We start from the raw sequence: 19,129 nt of genomic DNA on the forward strand, positions 1-19,129 counted from the left end.
CCACCCAACAAATTGTACTAACCAGTGAGCAATGTTATTAACCTCTCAAAATACATGAGAGAATTTGCACCCCATACATTTATCAGGAGTATTCTTAACACAATTCAAAAGAAACTAAGGGGTCCTCTTGTTCAAAATTTTGATCAGGATCTCAGCATCCAAGCCTATTCGATTCATTAATAAACTAATTTTTTATATAAAAATATATGAGGAATATAAGATTTGATCACACAATCCTGTTATCAACAGTCAAAATCTATATCCTTCGGAGAACCCTAAGTCGAGATCGGCATCTGATGGTGATCTGCCTGCACAACTTCAGAAAAGAGATAAAGTTATTAAACCTAATGCTGCAAAAAAAATATAAATCTAGAGAAAAAAAGTTCTTGAGAGAGTGAATTAGTGGCATGGCATAACCATCATTAAGACATGATTGAAATGAAATGGAGGCTTATTTTTTAAAGGAAGATGAAATGGAGAATCCTCTGGCTTTACATAATGAGATACCAATATATGCTAAATTATTTGTTTTCTCCATTGCAAATATATGAGCCGAAACAGTTCCATTAAACAATGCTAATTGTTCTGTTGCCAAACGAAATTTCCGGGCTTCTACTGGCACTAGTTGAAAGACAAAATGAGTTAGTAGGATATAACGAAACCCAAACCTTTTGCAGTCCAGAAGTGATTTCATCGGTCTCCATGTGCTCCATGTGATGGGTAGCATCTACAATTATGTGAAGCTCTTCATGAGCAAAGTCTTCCTCCATAAGCGGTGGTAGCAGAAAGGTTAAGCTCCTGGCATCATCATTATTCTCAAAATACTTTGCAAGTTCTGTGGCACAAGATATAGGATCCTTTCACATCATTTTAACGAGAGAATTCATAATATCAAGTCCGTAAACATAATCAGTAAATGAATAATTACAACAGACCGAATCATTTATTACTACAGCAACAACAACAATAGTTAAGTTCAGAGTACTAACTGAATCATTCGGTATCATTTATTACTCAGGTTACTAAAAAAGGTCTGCATTCTCTGAGTTGTAATTAATATCAAACAGATAAATAGATCATCCAACCAGACTAAACTGGACTAAGAAAGAATACAGCTCTATTTAATGTAAGACAAAATGGGATTTATGAGAATTTTTTGCACCTGGTGAACGAGGCTACATCTCTCTGGATGTCATGAGATTGAGGACCAGATTCTCTGCCTCACCTCACATTCAAGCCAGCACACTGTGACTTATTCTATGGTTGTACTGGTCAAACGACATTTAAGCCATCACGATTACTGTATACTGTGTGCAATGTATCGGCTTTCCATGTATGCTTTGTACCACAGGTTCTAACAGTAAATCAGATGGTCGAGATTTGCTGAAGTTCATTGAAACAAGTCATCGGAAGAGTGCATTCTTACAGGATATAAAAGAAAAGAGGTGACATGAAACTAAAAAGAAGTTGAAGATGAAAAGTAACACTCTACAAGTAATGATGGTGATAGAAGAATCCATAGAAGAGATTGTTATGTGGAAGACCACCAATGGACTAATCTGAACATGAAATAAAATTGATGGAGACGGAAAAGCAGTAAAGGATGGTGAACCACTTATGCCGAGGGAGAGAAGGAAACCCCTCCAATATGTGGATGGATGGTCTAGCGGGCTCCCGAGTGTGGCAAAGCTTCACACTCCTACTTCTAGTCCTAGTGGCACTAGAGTTATAGTAGCAGAGTTACCTTTACTATGCAGGTCATGGTTCGTAATCTTGTAGGGGATAATGGTTTTACATGTATGCTAACACATCACATTTGAAGTATATCATTCCATAAATTTACAATATATAAGGTTACATAGCCATAGGCCTTTTACTTTTGTCAAACAAGACTTTCATAAAGCTTTCAAGAAGTAATCAGAGCTAATCTTGTTTAAATAATGAGCTACTCAAGATTGGAATGATAGCATCAAAAAAGCTGAGCACTAGAGCTGAAATACCTTTTCTGTAAGGTTGCACCATCGTGTGTTGCGAGTTGCACCTACCTGTCCTGCAGGTTACAGCAAAGACAGCATGGCAGAATATAATTTTAAGTATTTATGAACTTCAAAAACTACAAATGCTTTCTGCAAAAACAGTATGACGGGATACAATGGTAAAGTACAAATCAATCACAAAATCCACAACTATAATCATAGCATCCATCAACATCAAGTCCTCCATGAAAAATAAACAATAGTGAATGTGCATGTCTTCATCAATTGTTAACCCTAAGCACTTGCATCATCTTCACCATTCTTGAACATTAAGGTTGATGGTAAGAGTTAAACTTCTAATAAAGTTTGACATAACATTTCTTGCCTCCTGTAATAATGAAATACTTAAAGATGCTCGAACAGAGTATTCGCAATATAAAGCCCACATGAAATACAAAATATTTCTAACCTGTTTGTGGCTTTCAACAAGCAAACTTTGATATGTCCCATTTCATGATACTAACAAGGCCATACAAAAAAAAATGATCGTTGATAATATGAATGTTCTGGACATCATGCATAAAACCAGATCATTGATAAGGTTGACAACTCCCGCTGACCGAAAAAATAGGTTGACCATTCACATTCAGTGGATCAGCAATGTTAAACTTTTGCCTAAACTGTTCAATGAAATCTAATGCAATTTGTGTGTTATCTTCGGATGTGCATCCGAAATCTGCAAACACAGCAGACTTTTTGGATATCAAATCATACCGCCGCATCTCAGGAGTTGAATTCCAGTTATTATAGCTGACTTTTACTTTTGTGTGTTCCCTTCTGAAGTCCTTCCTCCACCTTGGAAGAATGTACTTTTGTGGCACCAAATACACACCTTTCACTGTGAGTAAAGTAATGATATGGCGACATAAAATTCCTTGAAACTCAAATAAACGACAACTGCATCTCACATCAAATTCTGCCTGCTTGAAATAAACAGTGAAACAGACCTTTTGGTTACTCAAGCCATTCTCAACAACCATGTCTTCTATAACCTCATACACACCAAAGTCATCTTCTTCTTTCATGGAATGCACATAACAGAACATTTTCCCCTTAAACTCCTCCTGAATTTCTTTAAATTTATTATTGGTGTATGCTTGTTGAAATTGTTTCTCGATATTGTAGTGACTTACGCAGGGACAATAGCAGTTCAACGAGTTCAAATCTTCTTGTAATTCTTTCTCAACTTTAGTCTTTAGTGCTTTATCATATCGTTCCACAAACTGTTTTAGCGTGGTTTTCGAGTTCACATGTCCTTCAAAGAATTCATGCACATTTTCACTTCTCAGTGTTGTCGACATTCCTGCCCAAAAACTATCTTTCACATAAACTGGAACCCAACGATGACGGTCGTCATGCAATGTACTCAACCATGCATTAGATTGAAGACTATACTTCTGAATCATCTGGCCCCAGTTGAAATCAAACTCTTCTTTGCTCATCGAGTCATATACAGCTTGCATCAAGGTGGCTTTCACTTGTTCATTGTTGGAATGACAGCTTAATTTTCCATGAATTTTCTTCATTATTTGCCATAAACACCATCTGTGTCGAGCCTCAGGGAAGACAATCTCGATGGCCTTATGTATAGCCATATCTTGATCAGTAATTACAGCCTTTGGTGCATTGCCAGACATGCATGCAAGCCACTGCATGAACAACCACACAAATGTTTCGGTATCCTCACCCGATACGAGCCCACAACCAAAGAGCAAAGGTTGACCATGATGATTAATTCCAACAAAAGTAACAAATGGCAGATCATATTTGTTTGTCAGGTAGGTAGTATCAAAAGAGACAACATCAGTAAATGACTTGTAGGCCGCTCGACTCCTCTCATCTGCCCAGAAAATATTTCTGATGTGACCATCTTCATTAAAATCCAGGGAATAATAAAAATTGGAGTTCTGCTCCTGCATTCTATTGAAATAGTTGCAAACCACCCCAGCATCTCCAACACCAAGACACAGTTTCCTTCTTTTGTCAATGTTGTCAATATAGTTCTGACAAACCTTCTCTAAGGACGGTTCACTTTCATGTCCTCCGCATTCAACAGCAGAAGAAGTAAGAGTCTTTGCCACCGTAACTCCAGCTTCATCAATTTTCTCTCGCCGTCTTTTCATACTGGTACCAACACTCCTCCGGCGTGGAAGATAACGTGCTCTGGTCGGACTCAGTTCATGGTTATGCTCGAGAAAAACAGACGTCACTCGCACGACACCATCATCATACACTCTTGCATTGAGCTTTGCATTACACTCGATCTTCATCGTCAAGCTCGGATTCACCAACTTTTCTCGTTTACATCTCGACTTCCCACCACGACCACATGAAAGCGTGACGAAGTGCAATCTCCCTTGTTTATCATTTTTGGTCGACTTTTTGAACACCGGAAAACCTTCTTGGTTGCCATATGTTTTGTAGAATTCGTACAATTCATCGATACAATTAAATATCATTCCGGCAGAAGGTGGTTCAACTACATCATTCACTTTTGAGCTAGAATCTAACTCGCCTTTGTTCCCATCTTGTACGACAATGACAGGCATGCTTGTGTTCTCCTTGGGAGGCATACGTTGTTCCATCTCGTCTCCCATCCACTGTACATATATATGTAGTAGTAGTACCTTAATCTATGCCATAAACGGAGCCCACATCACATGAAACCCAATGCACAGGCAAAACCAAGTCAAGACCTCAATCAAATCCACTGGAATCAAATCATGAGCTTATTATGTGAAAGGATCGGTGCTGACGAAACCCTAATTGATAGAAAAGAAGTAACCCTAGTTAAAGCCCAAATTGGGGAACCACTCACTCTAAAACCTGAGCCAGAGAATAGGACTACCTCCGTACGAGTAACAAACGGTGTGAGGAACTCCGGGGGAGGGAGGGAGGAAGATGCCCTAGCCACCTCTTGCAGCGACAGATGGAGAAGGAATGCGACGGATGGACAGAGGAGCGAGGGAGCTGCGAACGATGAAGAGAGCCCGGGCGAAGCAGTGAGAGACGGAGGAAACTGGGAGAAATGAAAAGGAGTGAGGTCTGAGAGAGCAAGGAGAGGAAGACCGAGAAAGGGGGCGGCAGCTCGAGGCGCTGGGGACGAAGAGCGGTCGTGTCCCGTGTTGGACCTGAAATCGCGACTTAATCGCGTTGAGCGTCCCAACTCGTAGACCTAGTCGCTCAAGGAAGCCACGATTTACTAGAAACTTTGTCGTGCCCATATCGCCTCTGTTGCTCCAACATACCACAGTTTGATCCCGTGGCTTTCTCATCTTACGTGGACCACTCACGACCTCAAGGGTTGCTCAAAATGGCGTGGGACCCACGAAAGGGTTGGAAGCTGGAGCCGCGTATAACACTGGACCGAACCATCACCAAGGTTCGTTACGAGCCACCGAGACGACTCCCCGAATCGTAGCTTATGTCGACCGGAGAGTCGCGTCCGAACTGGAGTGGGAAAGATCGCTGGCGTCGAATTTGGAGCGGAGCGGAGGCGAAGAAGAAGAGACCCGAAGAGGGAAATCGCGGTGAGCTCGCGCTCCATGACGCCGCATCAACAAATAAAGCAGGCGAGGCCCGATCGATCTCCGCGATCAGTGTAACGAAAAAATTGCGCCGAAAACGCAGAAACTCCGACCGCCCGCCTCCGGATGAGATCTTCTCTGACATCTCGGCGGATCGTTGGAAGCAGGTACGATGAATTATATTGGAGGTTCATCACTTGCTCTTTTGCGTATGCTCCCAGAAATCTTTGCCTTTCCGTGGGAAGGTCCTGCGATTGATTAGTCTTCGTGCTCCAATGCACGCATGGTGTTCGAGATAAAGCGCGTCGCGAAATGGGTAATCCTCGACAAGGTATTGGTCGAATGCATCATCATAGTTGCACTAGAATTAGGCCTAGTACATGCATATGGTGGTCATAAATTGACTGACCTTCGTGTTTGAGCCAATTCTCTTGCTTGCTCCAGACAATGTTTAGGAACAACCAGCCTCTGCTTTCTGCCTTTTGATCTTGGAATGCAAGTTTAATGCTTGGATTTTAGGAGTGTCATCCTGTCTTCTGAACAGGTTCTGTTCGTGTAAGGTGGGCAACAGCATTGATGTCACTCCTTGCATGGGTTACCTCTCCGACACAGATTTTTAGGGCATGTCAAGAACAGGAACAGGATAATTACAACGTGATTGACGGAGAAAAAGAAGCAAAACCAGTAACGTATTCCCCGTCGCCGCATGCGCCTCCTCGTGTATCGTCGTCATGCATGACATCTCCCTATGACGACTCACCACGTCTGCGGGAGAGAGAGAGAGAGAGAGAGAGAAGGAGAGGAACAACTGCTGCTGCTGGGGTCATCTCCTCCATGTTTCACGTTCGCTTCTTACAGTTGACCGAAACTACTGCTGCTGCTGGGGTCATTTCCTCCATGTTTCACGTTCACTTCCTACGGTAGACCAAAAGTGGCGCTCTTCGTTTCCGGTACGTCTCTCTCTCTCTCTCTCTCTCTCGGTGGCTCCCGATCTCCCCCACTCTCCCCACCTACCGCCTCAGTATCACCTAATGCACAAATTCAACAGCCACAGCTGGTAAGCTTACGTCCCTTAACACGCCATGACCGTAAAAAGAGAATGGTACTTTACTGACGTTGGTTTTGGACGACCCCCCAGGAGGTAAACTTACCTGTGGTGATGCATGCTTCCACTGATCTTATAGAAACGCAGCATCAGCCTGCATGTCTCGCTGCGATCCGCAACGGAGGACTGAGCTTGCTGTAGTTTCTGAGGAGACATGGAAGTGGCACAGGAATGGCCCGAGCCCATTGTCCGGGTGCAGAGCTTGGCTGATGCCGAAGCCATCCCCGAGAGGTACATCAAGCCACCGTCCGAGCGTCCCAATCTGAATCCCGGCACGGCCATGGCGGCAGGTGAGACAGAATGCCTTCCCGTCGTAGACCTCGGCGGGCTTAGAGGTGGCGCGGCGGAGAGGCAGGCGACGATGCGCGCCGTGTCGGATGCGTGCAGGGAGTGGGGTTTCTTCCAGGCGGTGAACCACGGGGTGAGCCCAGCGCTGACGGCGGCGGTCAGGGAGGCGTGGAGGCAGTTCTTCCATCTTCCCATGGCGGAGAAGCAGGCGTATGCCAATTCCCCCACCTCGTTCGAGGGCTACGGCAGCCGCCTCGGGGTCAAGAAGGGCGCCATTCTTGACTGGGGCGACTACTTCTTCCTTCAGCTGTTACCGCAGTCCATCAAGAACTACGACAAATGGCCAACACTTCCTGCTTCCTTGAGGTACCCACACACACACACTCTTTCTCTTTCCTCATCCCCGAGAGGTCACGGAGCGATGCCATCGGAGCAGGGAGACGACTGAGGCCTACGGCGACGAACTGGTGAAGCTGTGCGGGGTGATAAAGGAGGTGCTGTCGTTAACCCTAGGAATGGACGAAGGGTTCCTTCACAGAGGATTCGGGGAGCCTGGCGCTTGCCTGAGGGTGAACTTCTATCCCAAGTGCCCGCAGCCGGAGCTCACCCTCGGCCTCTCTCCCCACTCCGACCCCGGTGGGATGACCGTGCTGCTCACCGACGAGCACGTCAAGGGGCTGCAGGTGCGCAAGGGCGACGACTGGATCACGGTGCAGCCGATCCCTGATGCTCTCATCGTCAACATCGGCGACCAAATCCAGGTTCGCTTACTTCCTCCTCCTCTCCCTGCATGAGGTCACGTAAGCGAGATAGCTTTGCTCTCTGCATGGGATACGCGACTAAATTACATACATATCCCTTTACGATTAGCTTATCTTCTGATTATTAATCCCCCTTTAGGTATATTTTTTGCATATTTTTTTATGAATATAATATATATGAAATTTTAGAAAGGACAAATATGTCATTTCAGATATTTTTTTTGCTTCGCGTGCATGCCTACGTTGCAAATGTTACTAAGCCGTAGGAGAAAGATAGTGTACATATCGATCATTAAGGATATCTTATGATGTACATAATATTGCAATTTTCTTATGATCTACTAATGATTTAGCATTTAGAAATTATGAAATATTTATATTTTGGATTAGCTGCCAATAACGAGTAAGATTAAATGCCACTAAGTAGATATTCTAATGATTAAAACGTCATATGCAACCAAAAGAATTAGGATGATGAGTTGATAATATTATATTCTTTTATTTGAACGTCGACTATTTCTTCTATAAAAAAGAGAAAAAGAAAATGTGACCTACTACTTGAAGTGGCTAATCAATCAACTTTCTCTAATTTGCACAATCCATCTTAGATCAAGAAACTTCGAATTCTATAAGAGTATCCCGAAAGCAAATGATCCATCAATTAATGTCGTGATACAATGTTTAAGTTGTTGATCATTATCAATCTGTTCGAAAGCTTAGGCATGTAGATGATACAAAACATTTTATTATGTATATAAAGAATGAAGTTTGAGGATGAAATGACGAATGGTTTTACCTTTTTTTCTCATGTGATTTGCATAGGTAAAGTTCTTTCTTAAAGAAAAAAAGTATGTATGCATTTCCACGGTCTCATTGCTACAAAAAATTAGGTCAACTTTAAGAGATAGATAGCATCATCTTTCCACTAATTCAACAGTTCCTCATTTGGTCTAATGGTGACTCAAAAGTACCAACAAAAGGGGGAAGCAATGTGCCTTGTGCACCGAAAAGTTGGTCACGATAAGATCGGCATAGATTACAATCAATATAATAAACGAACAGTCTAATCATATTAAAACATATGCTTCGCGTGGTTGTAAGAACAATTGAGTTAGCTTCCAAGATCATAGTAGATATATATTATCACTTAAATATTTCGGATTATAGTTCAAGTTTAACAAATTAATGAGTCATTTATTTCATCGGATCCCATGTCAAAATAATCTCGAATTTCTACGTATGTCCATGGATTGAAAAGAAGGTTTCCACATATCTATCTCTTTTAAATAGTATATTTACATATATTCTTTAAAATATAAATATTATTGGCATACATCGCTTCATATATTAGTGTTGTGGGAAATAACTTTGAGCCGTGGCCTCAGGGCCAACACGGCTCGGTTCGAGTCCGGACGACGGGGATCTCCCTGGGGCATTCCTCGAGCCCGCTGAGGCGATCGGGTCCGGTGTCCGATCGGGACGGTGTAACCGTCTCCTCCAAGCAGGAACTCCTCGCCTGCGCGTCCGGAGGGGACCTTCGGCTTCGCACCTGCACAAAGGTCTGGCCGAGGCGCTCGGCCCGACTCCTCCGACGATCAAGTTAGCAAATGTGGAGGGGGTTTCAGATGAAGAAGTGTTTTTGTGTGTCTGTCCCCCCCCCCCCCCTCCTTTCTAATGAACGAGAGAGTATTTATAGGGAAGCATACCGCTTCTTGAACTGCCCGCTTGCAGGGGGCAGGCTGGTAGCATCTGACTTTATGTTATCGTGGCGTGAAGAATTGAGCCTTGGCAGGATGTTAATGTGCCTCGATCGGCGTTCTGGTCTACATTGGCCAGGTGCTGTTGCGTGAGGCATCATCTGACGTCAGCCGAGTCTTATCATAATTACTATCCTCATCATATTCCCCCCCGAAGGAAGTCATGCCATAAAAAGGGGGGGTCCGAAGCATGGCTTCGGCTTTGAGAAACTGTCACAGCAGGGCGCCTTGCCGGAGGTGTGGGAATCGTGGAGTTTAGCAACTAAGAAGGGTCGGATGTGCAGCGGTGACCCAGGTAGCGTGCGGCCGACGAGCACACTTAGTAGGGCAAGCCGACGCATGGTGTGACCTCGGGGAGCATGGAGCCGAGGAGGACGACGTAGGCGGGCTGGTCGCGCAGGTGTGGTCTCAGGGAGCATGGGGCCGAGGAGCCGATGAGCACGACGCAGGCGGGCTGGCCGCGCAGGTGTGTCTCAGGAGCATGGGGCCGAGGAGCCGAGAAGCACGACGCAGGCGGGTTGGCCGCGTGGGTGTGTCTCGGGAAGCATGGGGTCGAGGAGCCGAGGAGCACGACGCAGGCGGGCTGGCCACGCAGGTGTTTCTCGGGAGCATGGGGCCGAGGAGCCAAGGAGCACGACACAAGCGGGTTGGCCGCGCAGGTGTGTCTCGGGAGCATGGGGCCGAGGGGCCGAGGAGCTGAGAAGCACGACGCAGGCGGGTTGGCCGCGCGGGTGTGTCTCGGGAAGCATGGGGCCAAGGAGCCAAGGAGCCGAGGAGCACGACGCAAGCGGGCTGGCCACGCAGGTGTGGTCTCGGGCAACATGCAGCCGAGGAGCACGACGCAGGCGAGCAGGCCGTCCTGAGGCAGAACTCGGGCTGTCTACGACCGAGGAACATGGCTCAAGCGGGCAGTCACCCGACATTCCGGGCCCTCCTTCTAGCGCCAATCTATTGTGGGAAACAACTTTGGGTCGTGGCCTCAGGGCCGACGCAGCTCGGTTCGGGTCCGGACGACGGGGATCTCCTTGGGGCGTTCATCGAGCCCGCTGAGGCGGTCGGGTGCGGTGTCCGATCGGGACGGTGTAGCCGTCTCCTCCGGGCAGGAACTCCTCGCCTGCGCGTCTGGAGGGGACCTTCGGCTTCGCTCCTGCACAAAGGTCGGGCCGAGCGCCCCGACCCCTCCGACAATCAAGTTAGCAGATATGGAGGGGGTTTCAAATGAAGAAGTGTTTTTGTGTGTCTGTCCCCCCCCGCCCCCGCCCCCCTTCTTATGAACGAGAGGGTATTTATAGGGATGCATACTGCTTCCTGAGCTGCCCGCTTGCAAGGGGCAGGCTGGTAGCGTTTGACTTTGTGTTGGCATGGCGTGAAGAATTGAGCTTTGGCAGGATGTTAATGTGCCTCGGTCGGCGTTCCGGTCTGCATTGGTCAGGTGCTGTTGCGTGAGGCGTCATCTGACGTCAGCCGAGTCTTATCATAATTACTATTCTCATCAATTAGTATCATAATTCGCCCTATAATAATACTTCTTGTTAGCATTCATCATAAATAAAAATAAAAAAAAATTAAGTTTTTTTATAGAAAAATTATGATGAAAAGTCAAGTTGGGTATACAATTTGGATTATATAGTTGCAAAAAAATCAATAATAGTTAATATGAGTTAGTTTGAGTTTAATAAATTAGATGAAATTTTGAGATATCTTAATATTCTTATTATCTCTAATACTCTTGATTAGCCCCATATTTTTATTATTTAAAAAAAATTATTTTAACTAATGATTTAGGTTGAATGAAGTTGATAGATTAATTAGTTTATTTGGGTCATAATATTTGGTATCATTACCGACCTAATATTTGGATATGGTGAAAGGGTTCGAGTAAAAAAAGATTATCAATAAATGGAGTTAGGGAGATTATCGCTTGATTAATCTCATATCTTAAGTAAATAAGATTAGGATTAATTTATAAAAGGTTTGATTGGTCATAATATTATCATAACTAAATTTTAAATAATATAAATACCATAAGGAATTTCAATTGATACTCAAAGAAAACTAATAGATTTAATATATATATATATATATATATATATATATATATATGTACATAATATAATATTTTGTAATAATATATGCTACACTTAAATTTAGTGAAATAAGTATAAATATGACTTGTTTATTTATTTATTATAAATAATAATTAAGTCATTACTATATTCTTCAATTGGAGTGAGGATGAATATCAAACCATATGATTTAGTATATTTTATTTTAATCAAAAAAATATTTATATGAATTGTACGTTATTTAGTATTTTATATCGATTTAATAGATTATAAAAATTAATATTAGAATGATATTTAAAATATCAAGATAATGATACACGGGTACCACAGCAGAGCGTATCACGAATCACGAATCACGAATCTCGAAGCTCGATGATGCAGGTGTTGACGAATGCCACCTACAAGAGCGTCGAGCACCGAGTGACGGTGAACGCGACAACGGAGCGGCTCTCCTTTGCCTTCTTCTACAACCCCGACGACGACCTGCCCATCGAGCCCGCCGCCGAGCTGGTGACGCCTACCTCGCCGCCGGTGTACAAGCCGATGACGTTCAAGGAGTACAAGATGTACATGAGGATGTTGGGCCCCTGTGGCAAGTCGCACGTAGATCTCCACAAGGCTGCATGATCGACGCGTGAATTGGGTTCGATTGTTGTTGTTGTGCCGATGCAACATATACGTTATGCTCGAAAGGATTCGTCTTAATCGTGTCTCCTCCTCATTTGTCCTTTTGATTTGATTGAATAAGAGACATTGCTTTATTTACGGTGCATTCTTCCTTTAGGAGTCATCATCTTGCGGCCTCTTCGATAGACTTTGGGATCTTTCCATAGATCCCATCGATTCGACACAAAGTCAAATGCCATTTACATTTTTGGATCTTGTGCCATTACTGGACATCTGAGATACAGTCTCCATGAGGACCAGATCAAGCATCTCCAGCGCCACCACTTCTCCTATCTCACCGGCCTCTTCCGACCTCCAAATCTCTCTTGACGTCCATGTGGAGTCCTTCAGATCCTCCTCTGTAAGCATGCAAGTCTTCTCCCAGATTTCGCTCCATTCTAGACTCGCCTGCTCGGTCTTGCTGGATTTCTTGGTGCTTGGTTCACTAGACAAGTCGGTTCCTCTGTCTCTTGAGCTCGTCTCGGGATGACAACTCGGAGACGTGGAGTTGAGCTTCTCCAACTTCGATGTCTGCTTCCTCTCTTCTTCTGCATTTGCCGAAGGAAATAATGAGCCAGTTATGGAATTACCTGAACGGCGAGAGTTGAAGCTGCGGGAGCACGCGCCATCCGTGGAAGGATGGGAGCTGCAACCCGCTCTGTTCTTCCTTCGACCTCTCTCGTCCGTCAATGGCGTTTCCCTTTGTTTCGCGGGCTTTATATTGCTGCCGCCAGATTTCGTGGTTCGGCAGGCCTTATTTGGAGACGACATGACCGAGCCCTTGCCGCTGGAGTGCTTTCTCCGGGGCACATTCTCCTTCTGTATCTGCTTTCCTGCTTCTCGAGATTTCTGCTCCGTCCTTCTGGTATCCTTCTTCGCTCCGTTGTTCTTCCCACCCTTCTTCCTCTCCCTCGAATCTCCTGCTTTGACCAGAATGCTCCGAGCTTTGTCCTCAGGCGTGAAGCTCATGACCAAGAAGTCATCGTTCTCCTGTCTCAAGTACGTCGGAGCTTCACGAAACGACGACGGCGTCCTGATCTGCGCCGCGCCGCTGCTCCTCTCGCTGCACAAGAACCCAGGCCAGCTCTCGACCGAGTTCGTAGACCGGCTGCGGGTCACCGTCTCCGGAGGAGTGTAGGGGAACACCGGCATCGAGTCGAGCCCCATCAGGCGTGCCACGATGCAGGGCGTCGCCGGCGGCTTCTTCTTCTTCTTCTGCATGGCGATCCATTCTATGCCAAGGCTACTGCTGCCCACCCCTTCGTCCGCGCTGCAATCTCCGTGCACATTGCTACGAAGACTCGCACAGAGCAGCCGGCGCACCACCCCGGACAGGCATCCGACGCCGGCGGCGTCGGAATTCAAGTCGAGCGGAGGGTGAGAGGTGTTCATGAGAGGAGGAAGAGGAGAGGAGAGACAAATTTGAATAATGAGGAGGAAAGGCTGCTCTGCCGGGGCGGGCTCTGCGTTTGAAGACGCAGTGGGTCGGGTGATGGGATCGGAAAGCGGTGAGTGGTTGGGAAAAGGGTGGTTCCGTGGGGTCCACGTGGGTCCTTTCGCGGTTGTCGGCAATCTAATATGTAGGTGTCATTGCGTCAGAGAGAGAGAGACAGAGAGAGAGGAGTGGGTACGTTGGTGGGTGACCCGAGGCCGGGAGATTCGGGTCTGTCAGCAGCCGATGTTTCTGACTCAGGATTTGTGTGGTGCGGAGCTGTCGACGTCGGGTGGGGCCCGAAGCTGCTGCTTCTTCTTCCTCCTCTTCCTGCAGCCGGTGGTGCAGTCAAAGCCGAGTGAGCAGCATGGGAGCATAGACAACGCTGCACGAAGAGCTCCCTCTCGTCTGATGTCAACAGCACAGAAAACGTGAGAAACACAGCTTATTGAAGACAGAGACGGATGAGACCTCTTCTCTTCTCGTTGAACTCAGTGGAAGGAGTAATCACGGGATCTGTTGATCCTCCACCATGGAAAAGATGAAACGACAGTAGATTGTGATGGCTGCATTATCAGATGAATATGCAGACAAGGAAAAGAATCTAATGTGTGATCTGATCAAGTCAAGAAGATGATTAATGATAGAAGATAGAGGCATACATGTGATTCACATATAGCTTAAATCAGTGAAACAGGAGCATACATGTCTTATCCTTTCTGCATATATGGCCAGTTGATGTTGATACCTCATATAGCTTAAATCAGTGAAACAGGAGCATAAATGTCTTCTCCTTTCTGCATATATGGCCATTTGATGTTGGTACCTCTTTTCATAGACCAAGCTGCCACCACTCACTAGTGACATTTCCTGGACTGCGGGTGCTACACAAATGTCTTGCTGCAGTTGCCTTCAACAGCCGATTGGTCCATATCCAACAGCAAATGAAAGGAAAAGTTTGTGTCCCGTGATATAGATGGGTGAAATGGATGTTTCATCCACCAAATGATTGCCACCAGCTTCATTCGAGATGAGGATGCACTGTGATGCTTCGTGGGTGGAGAATTGCCTGTTCTTGTGGAGGATTTCAAAAGAGCATCTTCATTTGTGCAGCAATCACAATGAGTTTTAGTAGATGGAACAAACAACAACAAGTCCTCACTTTCTTCTTCTCAAAGAATGATAGGTTGGCTTATGCCGATAATTTTTTTCCGGCCAACTTCAACATATACAGATCCATGCTATGCTATTACATGAACGGGCAGCAGAGGCATCTCTTCCTTGCACTCGGAGAGGAGAAAAGAATGTGTGGCCGGAGAGGAAGCCATCAGCAAAAATTCCAGCTTTGATGAACATGCAGGTCTGATCAAACATGTATTATGCTATTAGCATTCCACCAATGCCTTTGAGATGACCATTAATCTGAAGTACCCCTCAATCGGTCTGATAGTAGACAACTTCTCCAGTGTCATTAACATAATGATCATGTTTCAAGCTCCTCACCAGGACTCCCAGAAGGTGAAATGGCAGAGGTCCAGATTTGGCAGGTTCCCTGTAGTACTTCCCGATCACTGGCTTTGCTGCCTCGGTCTGATACGACAACAAAAGTTTGATAAGAAACTCCGTAGAATAAATCCAAGTAAAACAAAGGAGAAAATAAGTAGTGCTGACCGCTTCTACTAGATGGTAGTGTGGTATCTGCGGGAAGAGGTGATGTATCACATGAGTGCCAATATCATGGTGGATATTGTTGATCCATCCATAATCTCGGTCTAGTGTCGTCAATCCTCCTCGAAGATAACTCCATTCCTAGATGTAATGAGCAAAAGATGATTAGCTCATTAAATGAATCATCTTTAGAGCAAAAACACCGAGATTCAATCTCAATTATCCAGCTTTCAGTGGAAAATGTTGATGTGCACAACAACAATCATGACAAGAACAAAACTCGCTATTTCAATTCCCAAGAATCTATCGGACACATTGATCCTTCTACCATGTTGCTCTTCCGATAACTGAATTATTCATGTATAAGAAACATCGAGTGTTCAACTCAATCACAGGATAAAACCAGTTCTGTTCCCATGGAAATTTGGATAGCACAAAGTGTATATCTGAATCTAACTTCATAACTTCTCTGGATGGCTAATCGATGCAATTTAGATAGTTTTGATCAACAACTTCATACCTTTCCACGATACCAAGGAAGCTTCTCCTCATGTCCATGATGATGCAAGTATGTCACAAGATCCAACCACATGACAAAAATCTGCATTCAGAAGCAAAACAATTCAAGTCATCCGTAGTATATATACATGGCAAGGTAAACAAGAAACACATACCCAATACGGAACTCCATAGAGCTTAAGCATCTGATTAGGACCCATCAAATAGGTTAGCCCTGCAAGAATCACCACCATTGCAGCCCAGCAAATCGTCGATGTAATCACATCCTTCTTCTCATTAGGGACAAACAAATCACTACTAGGGTGGAAGTGCGATCCGCACTTTCCTGGACTCCTTCCCCACTGTGAAGAGTTATGAGTTAAGACAACTGGGCTCCTAAATGATCAGTAGTCAACTGCAAGCAATCTGAGTAGCTGCTCACCAGGTAGAAGGGGTAAGCAAACATAGGGAATGGCAATGTGAAGCGAAGCTTCCGAGTTGTGGAGTCCAAACTTCTGTACAGCTTCTCAGCCAACTGCAATTAGAGCAAAATGAAGAGAGCATATTATACAGATTTCACAAGGGAATCAACAAGCAATCTATAGCCTATAGCACAAGTATGAGTGAGCTGCTAACCGGATGCCATGACTCGTCATTCTCGACGTGCCCATGGTTCTGGTGATGAGTCCTGTGGCTAATTCTCCTGCAGAGCTCAAAAGCATCACCTTTGTTTGCGTTAGACATGGGAGAAGGCAACAACAGATCTAATTAGATTCAGAATGCTAGGAGTGGGAAATAGGAAGCTACCATCCATGGTAGGGCACGAGAATGGAGGAGTGGAGCAAATGCCCCACGACGCTGTTAAGCTTCGGGTTGTTCGAAAAGCTCCCGTGCCCACTGCCAAAGATCCAAACTTGGTAAGGAAAGCAACATGAAGCGAGTAAAGGTTGAATCTTGAGCTTAGGATTTGCTCCGTACCAATCATGGCCGAGAACGAAGAGAGCCCAGAACATGGTTCCCTGTGCAATCCAATAGAGCGGCCACACTATCCAGTTGTTAAGGGACGCCGCGGCCGCGGCGAGCCCAAATACGACCACCACGTCGCGCACCACGTAGCTCATCGACCTCCACGGGTCCTTCACCCAGCAATGCTTGGGTATGGCCGCTCGAATCTCAGCCAGCCCGAACGGCGGCGGCATCCCGGGGTCGAAAGCTGCCTCCTTCCCGTCACTCCCCTTCAAGGAGGGCTCCCCGCTGCCCCCGCCGGACTCCCTCTCATCCTCCAAGGGCGCCACCTGCAACGGCGCGCTCACGCGGAGCGCCCACTCCCTGCGGCCGCCGAGACCGACGGTGGGGGAGAAGAGGGGCCTCCTCTTCAAGGGCTTGAGGCTAGCAGCGGGTAGGAGGCCGGAGTTGGGGCGAGGGAGGGATGCGGGGAGGGGCCTGAGGCCACAGCAGTTAGAGACGACCCAAATCGCCATTCCCCCAAAGGTCGCGCCTTTTCGCCGTCCCCCGACTCCTCCTCCCCGGTCTGAGAGGTCTTCTATAGGATTAGGGCAGGAGAAGGCGGAGATCAGATTCCAGAGGCGGCTCGCCCTTCTCACATAACAGCCTCTCGTTGCCTCTGTTTCCTTTTTGTAGACCAGATATTGCAAAGGCCAATGACGGCGGCCTCGGCAACCACTCACAAGTCCAGTGACGGTGGCGGTAAAAAGGAGAGATTTTTATTGCAAACCCTCAAAGAATCAAGAACATATAATTCCCTTTATCCCCTCCCTCATCAGCAGCAATCTCATGGATTACAGCAACAGACCTCTTCAGATCTCCTATAAGCGTGGAATCCGTTTCCCCACCTTTACCCCTCCTCCCTCTTGCTTTCCCTCGTGGCCCTCTTGCTTTCCCTCGTGTGTTTTGTGTCCATGGCGAGCCTTGCGTGGAACCATAGGAAGCTACAAATCCAAGGCGAGCAGCTGTAGCCGCACCGACCTATCAGCAGCTTACACGTAGCAGAGAGACCTTTGTGGCAAAAAAACCGTCGTCCCGACTCGAGCCACGACGCATTCCTTCTCGCACGCTTTGCTGCATGCGATACCCAAAACTCGACAGCTGCAGATTGGCGGCGCTATTTTTCGTCGTACTCGTGCAAGGAGACGACGTTGTACCCAACACCGCTACGTGGCTCGCATGACGCGCTTCCGGTCAGCTCTTCCCTCCGATGTACGCCGTGCACGTCGGCCGCCGCCTCCGTCGATTCGCGCAGTATAAAGACGCTGCTCTCCTCCCCTGTACCCGTCAGTCATGGATTCGGGAACAGATGGCTCGCTTCGGCCTCGGCGGCTCCTCTGTTTCGTCGTCATCGCTCTGCTCTGCTCTCTAAGCCTCATCCGTCCCGCCTCAGGTATCATCTTCTTGCCTTGTTTACGACGCAGCGAAGAGAATACATCGATTCCATCGCATGGGAATGAACAGGGCTGAGCAGAGGCGGAGGAAGGCGGTCACTGGTCGTCTCTTTGGAGGACTACAGCGGGCCACGAGCCAATCCGAGGCACCTGCCGAACCCCAAAACGATCTCCAAACCCAAGCCCAAGCCCAAGCGCAGAATATATATATATATTCTAGATCAAAGGAGAAGAAATATTTGCTACCAAGAAGAACATACATGTATATCAGGTGAAGGATGAGCAACTTGTAATGTTGAGGTGCATAGAATAACATGGCCACAGTGCTTTTACCTAATAGAAACTGTTGTTCTTGAAGAGATGAGAGATAATGGAGTTTGTGACAAACCCATTAGAGCTTGTTGGTACCGACTTTTCTGCCACCCTCCATTCTCAAGGTGTAATGATTACTTGCACCCAATCAATCTCGCTATATAAACTGCTTCACCACCACCATCTTTGTTGCTGTTTCCCATATGTCTGTGGTCATTTCTCTAAGTGTGCAGCATCATCATCCTTGATCACAACCACTATAGGAGCATGGACTTAATTCCACCAGCACCAAGCCAAGTGTATCACTTTTCAACGTCAGCTCCTCAATCATGAGGTTCTATCTACTACATGGAGATCTACTCATATTGCTCAGATGAGTGTTATGCTTAGCAATGGAGCTTAGGTCTCGATCATTGCTCGTGTCTCAGCGAGAGAGAGAAGAAGAAGCTATGACATTCCTGAAGAAGGCTCATAAAGCTGCAATCCACCGAAAAAGAAACCATGAGCACCTGAGGAATCTATCGCATGCTCCACCGCCGCCCTGAAGGCCACCTGATCTGTACATCTTATAAGATATTGCAACCCTCATAATTAAAATGCATAAAGATGCTGCG

At 46.1% G+C, this 19,129-nt stretch overlaps 5 protein-coding genes across 8 annotated transcripts; 1 reads left to right on the forward strand and 4 right to left on the reverse strand.

Annotated features, from left to right (window-relative positions):
• Positions 1-12: 12 nt before the first annotated feature.
• Positions 13-2,535, reverse strand: LOC108951268 (uncharacterized). 2 transcript variants are annotated; one of them, XM_065169397.1, is made up of 4 exons: positions 2,446-2,535; positions 2,001-2,050; positions 669-835; positions 13-308 (listed from the first exon to the last, which is right to left on the reverse strand). In XM_065169397.1, exons 1-4 carry the CDS (start codon positions 2,484-2,486, stop codon positions 276-278), a joined length of 291 nt encoding a protein of 96 aa, XP_065025469.1. In that variant the 5' UTR covers positions 2,487-2,535; the 3' UTR covers positions 13-275. The 2 variants fall into 2 exon arrangements, with proteins under 2 accessions (XP_065025469.1, XP_065025468.1); XM_065169396.1 differs by having other exon boundaries at positions 13-316.
• On the reverse strand, positions 2,389-5,181 carry LOC103996940 (protein FAR-RED IMPAIRED RESPONSE 1). The gene is made up of 2 exons (XM_018818553.2): positions 4,885-5,181; positions 2,389-4,798 (listed from the first exon to the last, which is right to left on the reverse strand). Exon 2 carries the CDS (start codon positions 4,631-4,633, stop codon positions 2,567-2,569), a length of 2,067 nt encoding a protein of 688 aa, XP_018674098.2. The 5' UTR covers positions 4,634-4,798; positions 4,885-5,181; the 3' UTR covers positions 2,389-2,566.
• A 151-nt stretch (positions 5,182-5,332) lies between these two features.
• On the forward strand, positions 5,333-12,301 carry LOC103996942 (jasmonate-induced oxygenase 2). 3 transcript variants are annotated; one of them, XM_065169392.1, is made up of 5 exons: positions 5,333-5,894; positions 6,108-6,620; positions 6,702-7,322; positions 7,393-7,717; positions 11,922-12,301. In XM_065169392.1, the coding sequence occupies exons 3-5, from the start codon at positions 6,823-6,825 to the stop codon at positions 12,165-12,167; spliced, it is 1,071 nt and encodes a 356-aa protein (XP_065025464.1). In that variant the 5' UTR covers positions 5,333-5,894; positions 6,108-6,620; positions 6,702-6,822; the 3' UTR covers positions 12,168-12,301. The 3 variants fall into 3 exon arrangements, with proteins under 3 accessions (XP_065025464.1, XP_065025465.1, XP_065025466.1); XM_065169393.1 differs by having other exon boundaries at positions 6,108-6,513; positions 6,748-7,322; XM_065169394.1 differs by having other exon boundaries at positions 5,333-5,730.
• Positions 12,302-12,345: 44 nt separating this feature from the next.
• LOC103997264 (uncharacterized) lies at positions 12,346-14,584 on the reverse strand. The gene has a single exon (XM_009418432.3). The coding sequence runs from the start codon at positions 13,596-13,598 to the stop codon at positions 12,396-12,398; it is 1,203 nt and encodes a 400-aa protein (XP_009416707.2). The 5' UTR covers positions 13,599-14,584; the 3' UTR covers positions 12,346-12,395.
• Positions 14,585-14,774: 190 nt separating this feature from the next.
• Positions 14,775-17,616, reverse strand: LOC135650189 (omega-3 fatty acid desaturase, chloroplastic-like). Its single transcript, XM_065169391.1, has 8 exons — positions 16,783-17,616; positions 16,612-16,701; positions 16,441-16,507; positions 16,247-16,339; positions 15,981-16,166; positions 15,827-15,907; positions 15,310-15,447; positions 14,775-15,228 (listed from the first exon to the last, which is right to left on the reverse strand). The coding sequence occupies exons 1-8, from the start codon at positions 17,283-17,285 to the stop codon at positions 15,073-15,075; spliced, it is 1,314 nt and encodes a 437-aa protein (XP_065025463.1). The 5' UTR covers positions 17,286-17,616; the 3' UTR covers positions 14,775-15,072.
• Between the last annotated feature and the right edge of the window lie 1,513 nt (positions 17,617-19,129).

The sequence above is a fragment of the Musa acuminata genome, chromosome BXJ3-9, assembly GCF_036884655.1.
Source record: "Musa acuminata AAA Group cultivar baxijiao chromosome BXJ3-9, Cavendish_Baxijiao_AAA, whole genome shotgun sequence".
Taxonomy (NCBI): domain Eukaryota; kingdom Viridiplantae; phylum Streptophyta; class Magnoliopsida; order Zingiberales; family Musaceae; genus Musa; species Musa acuminata.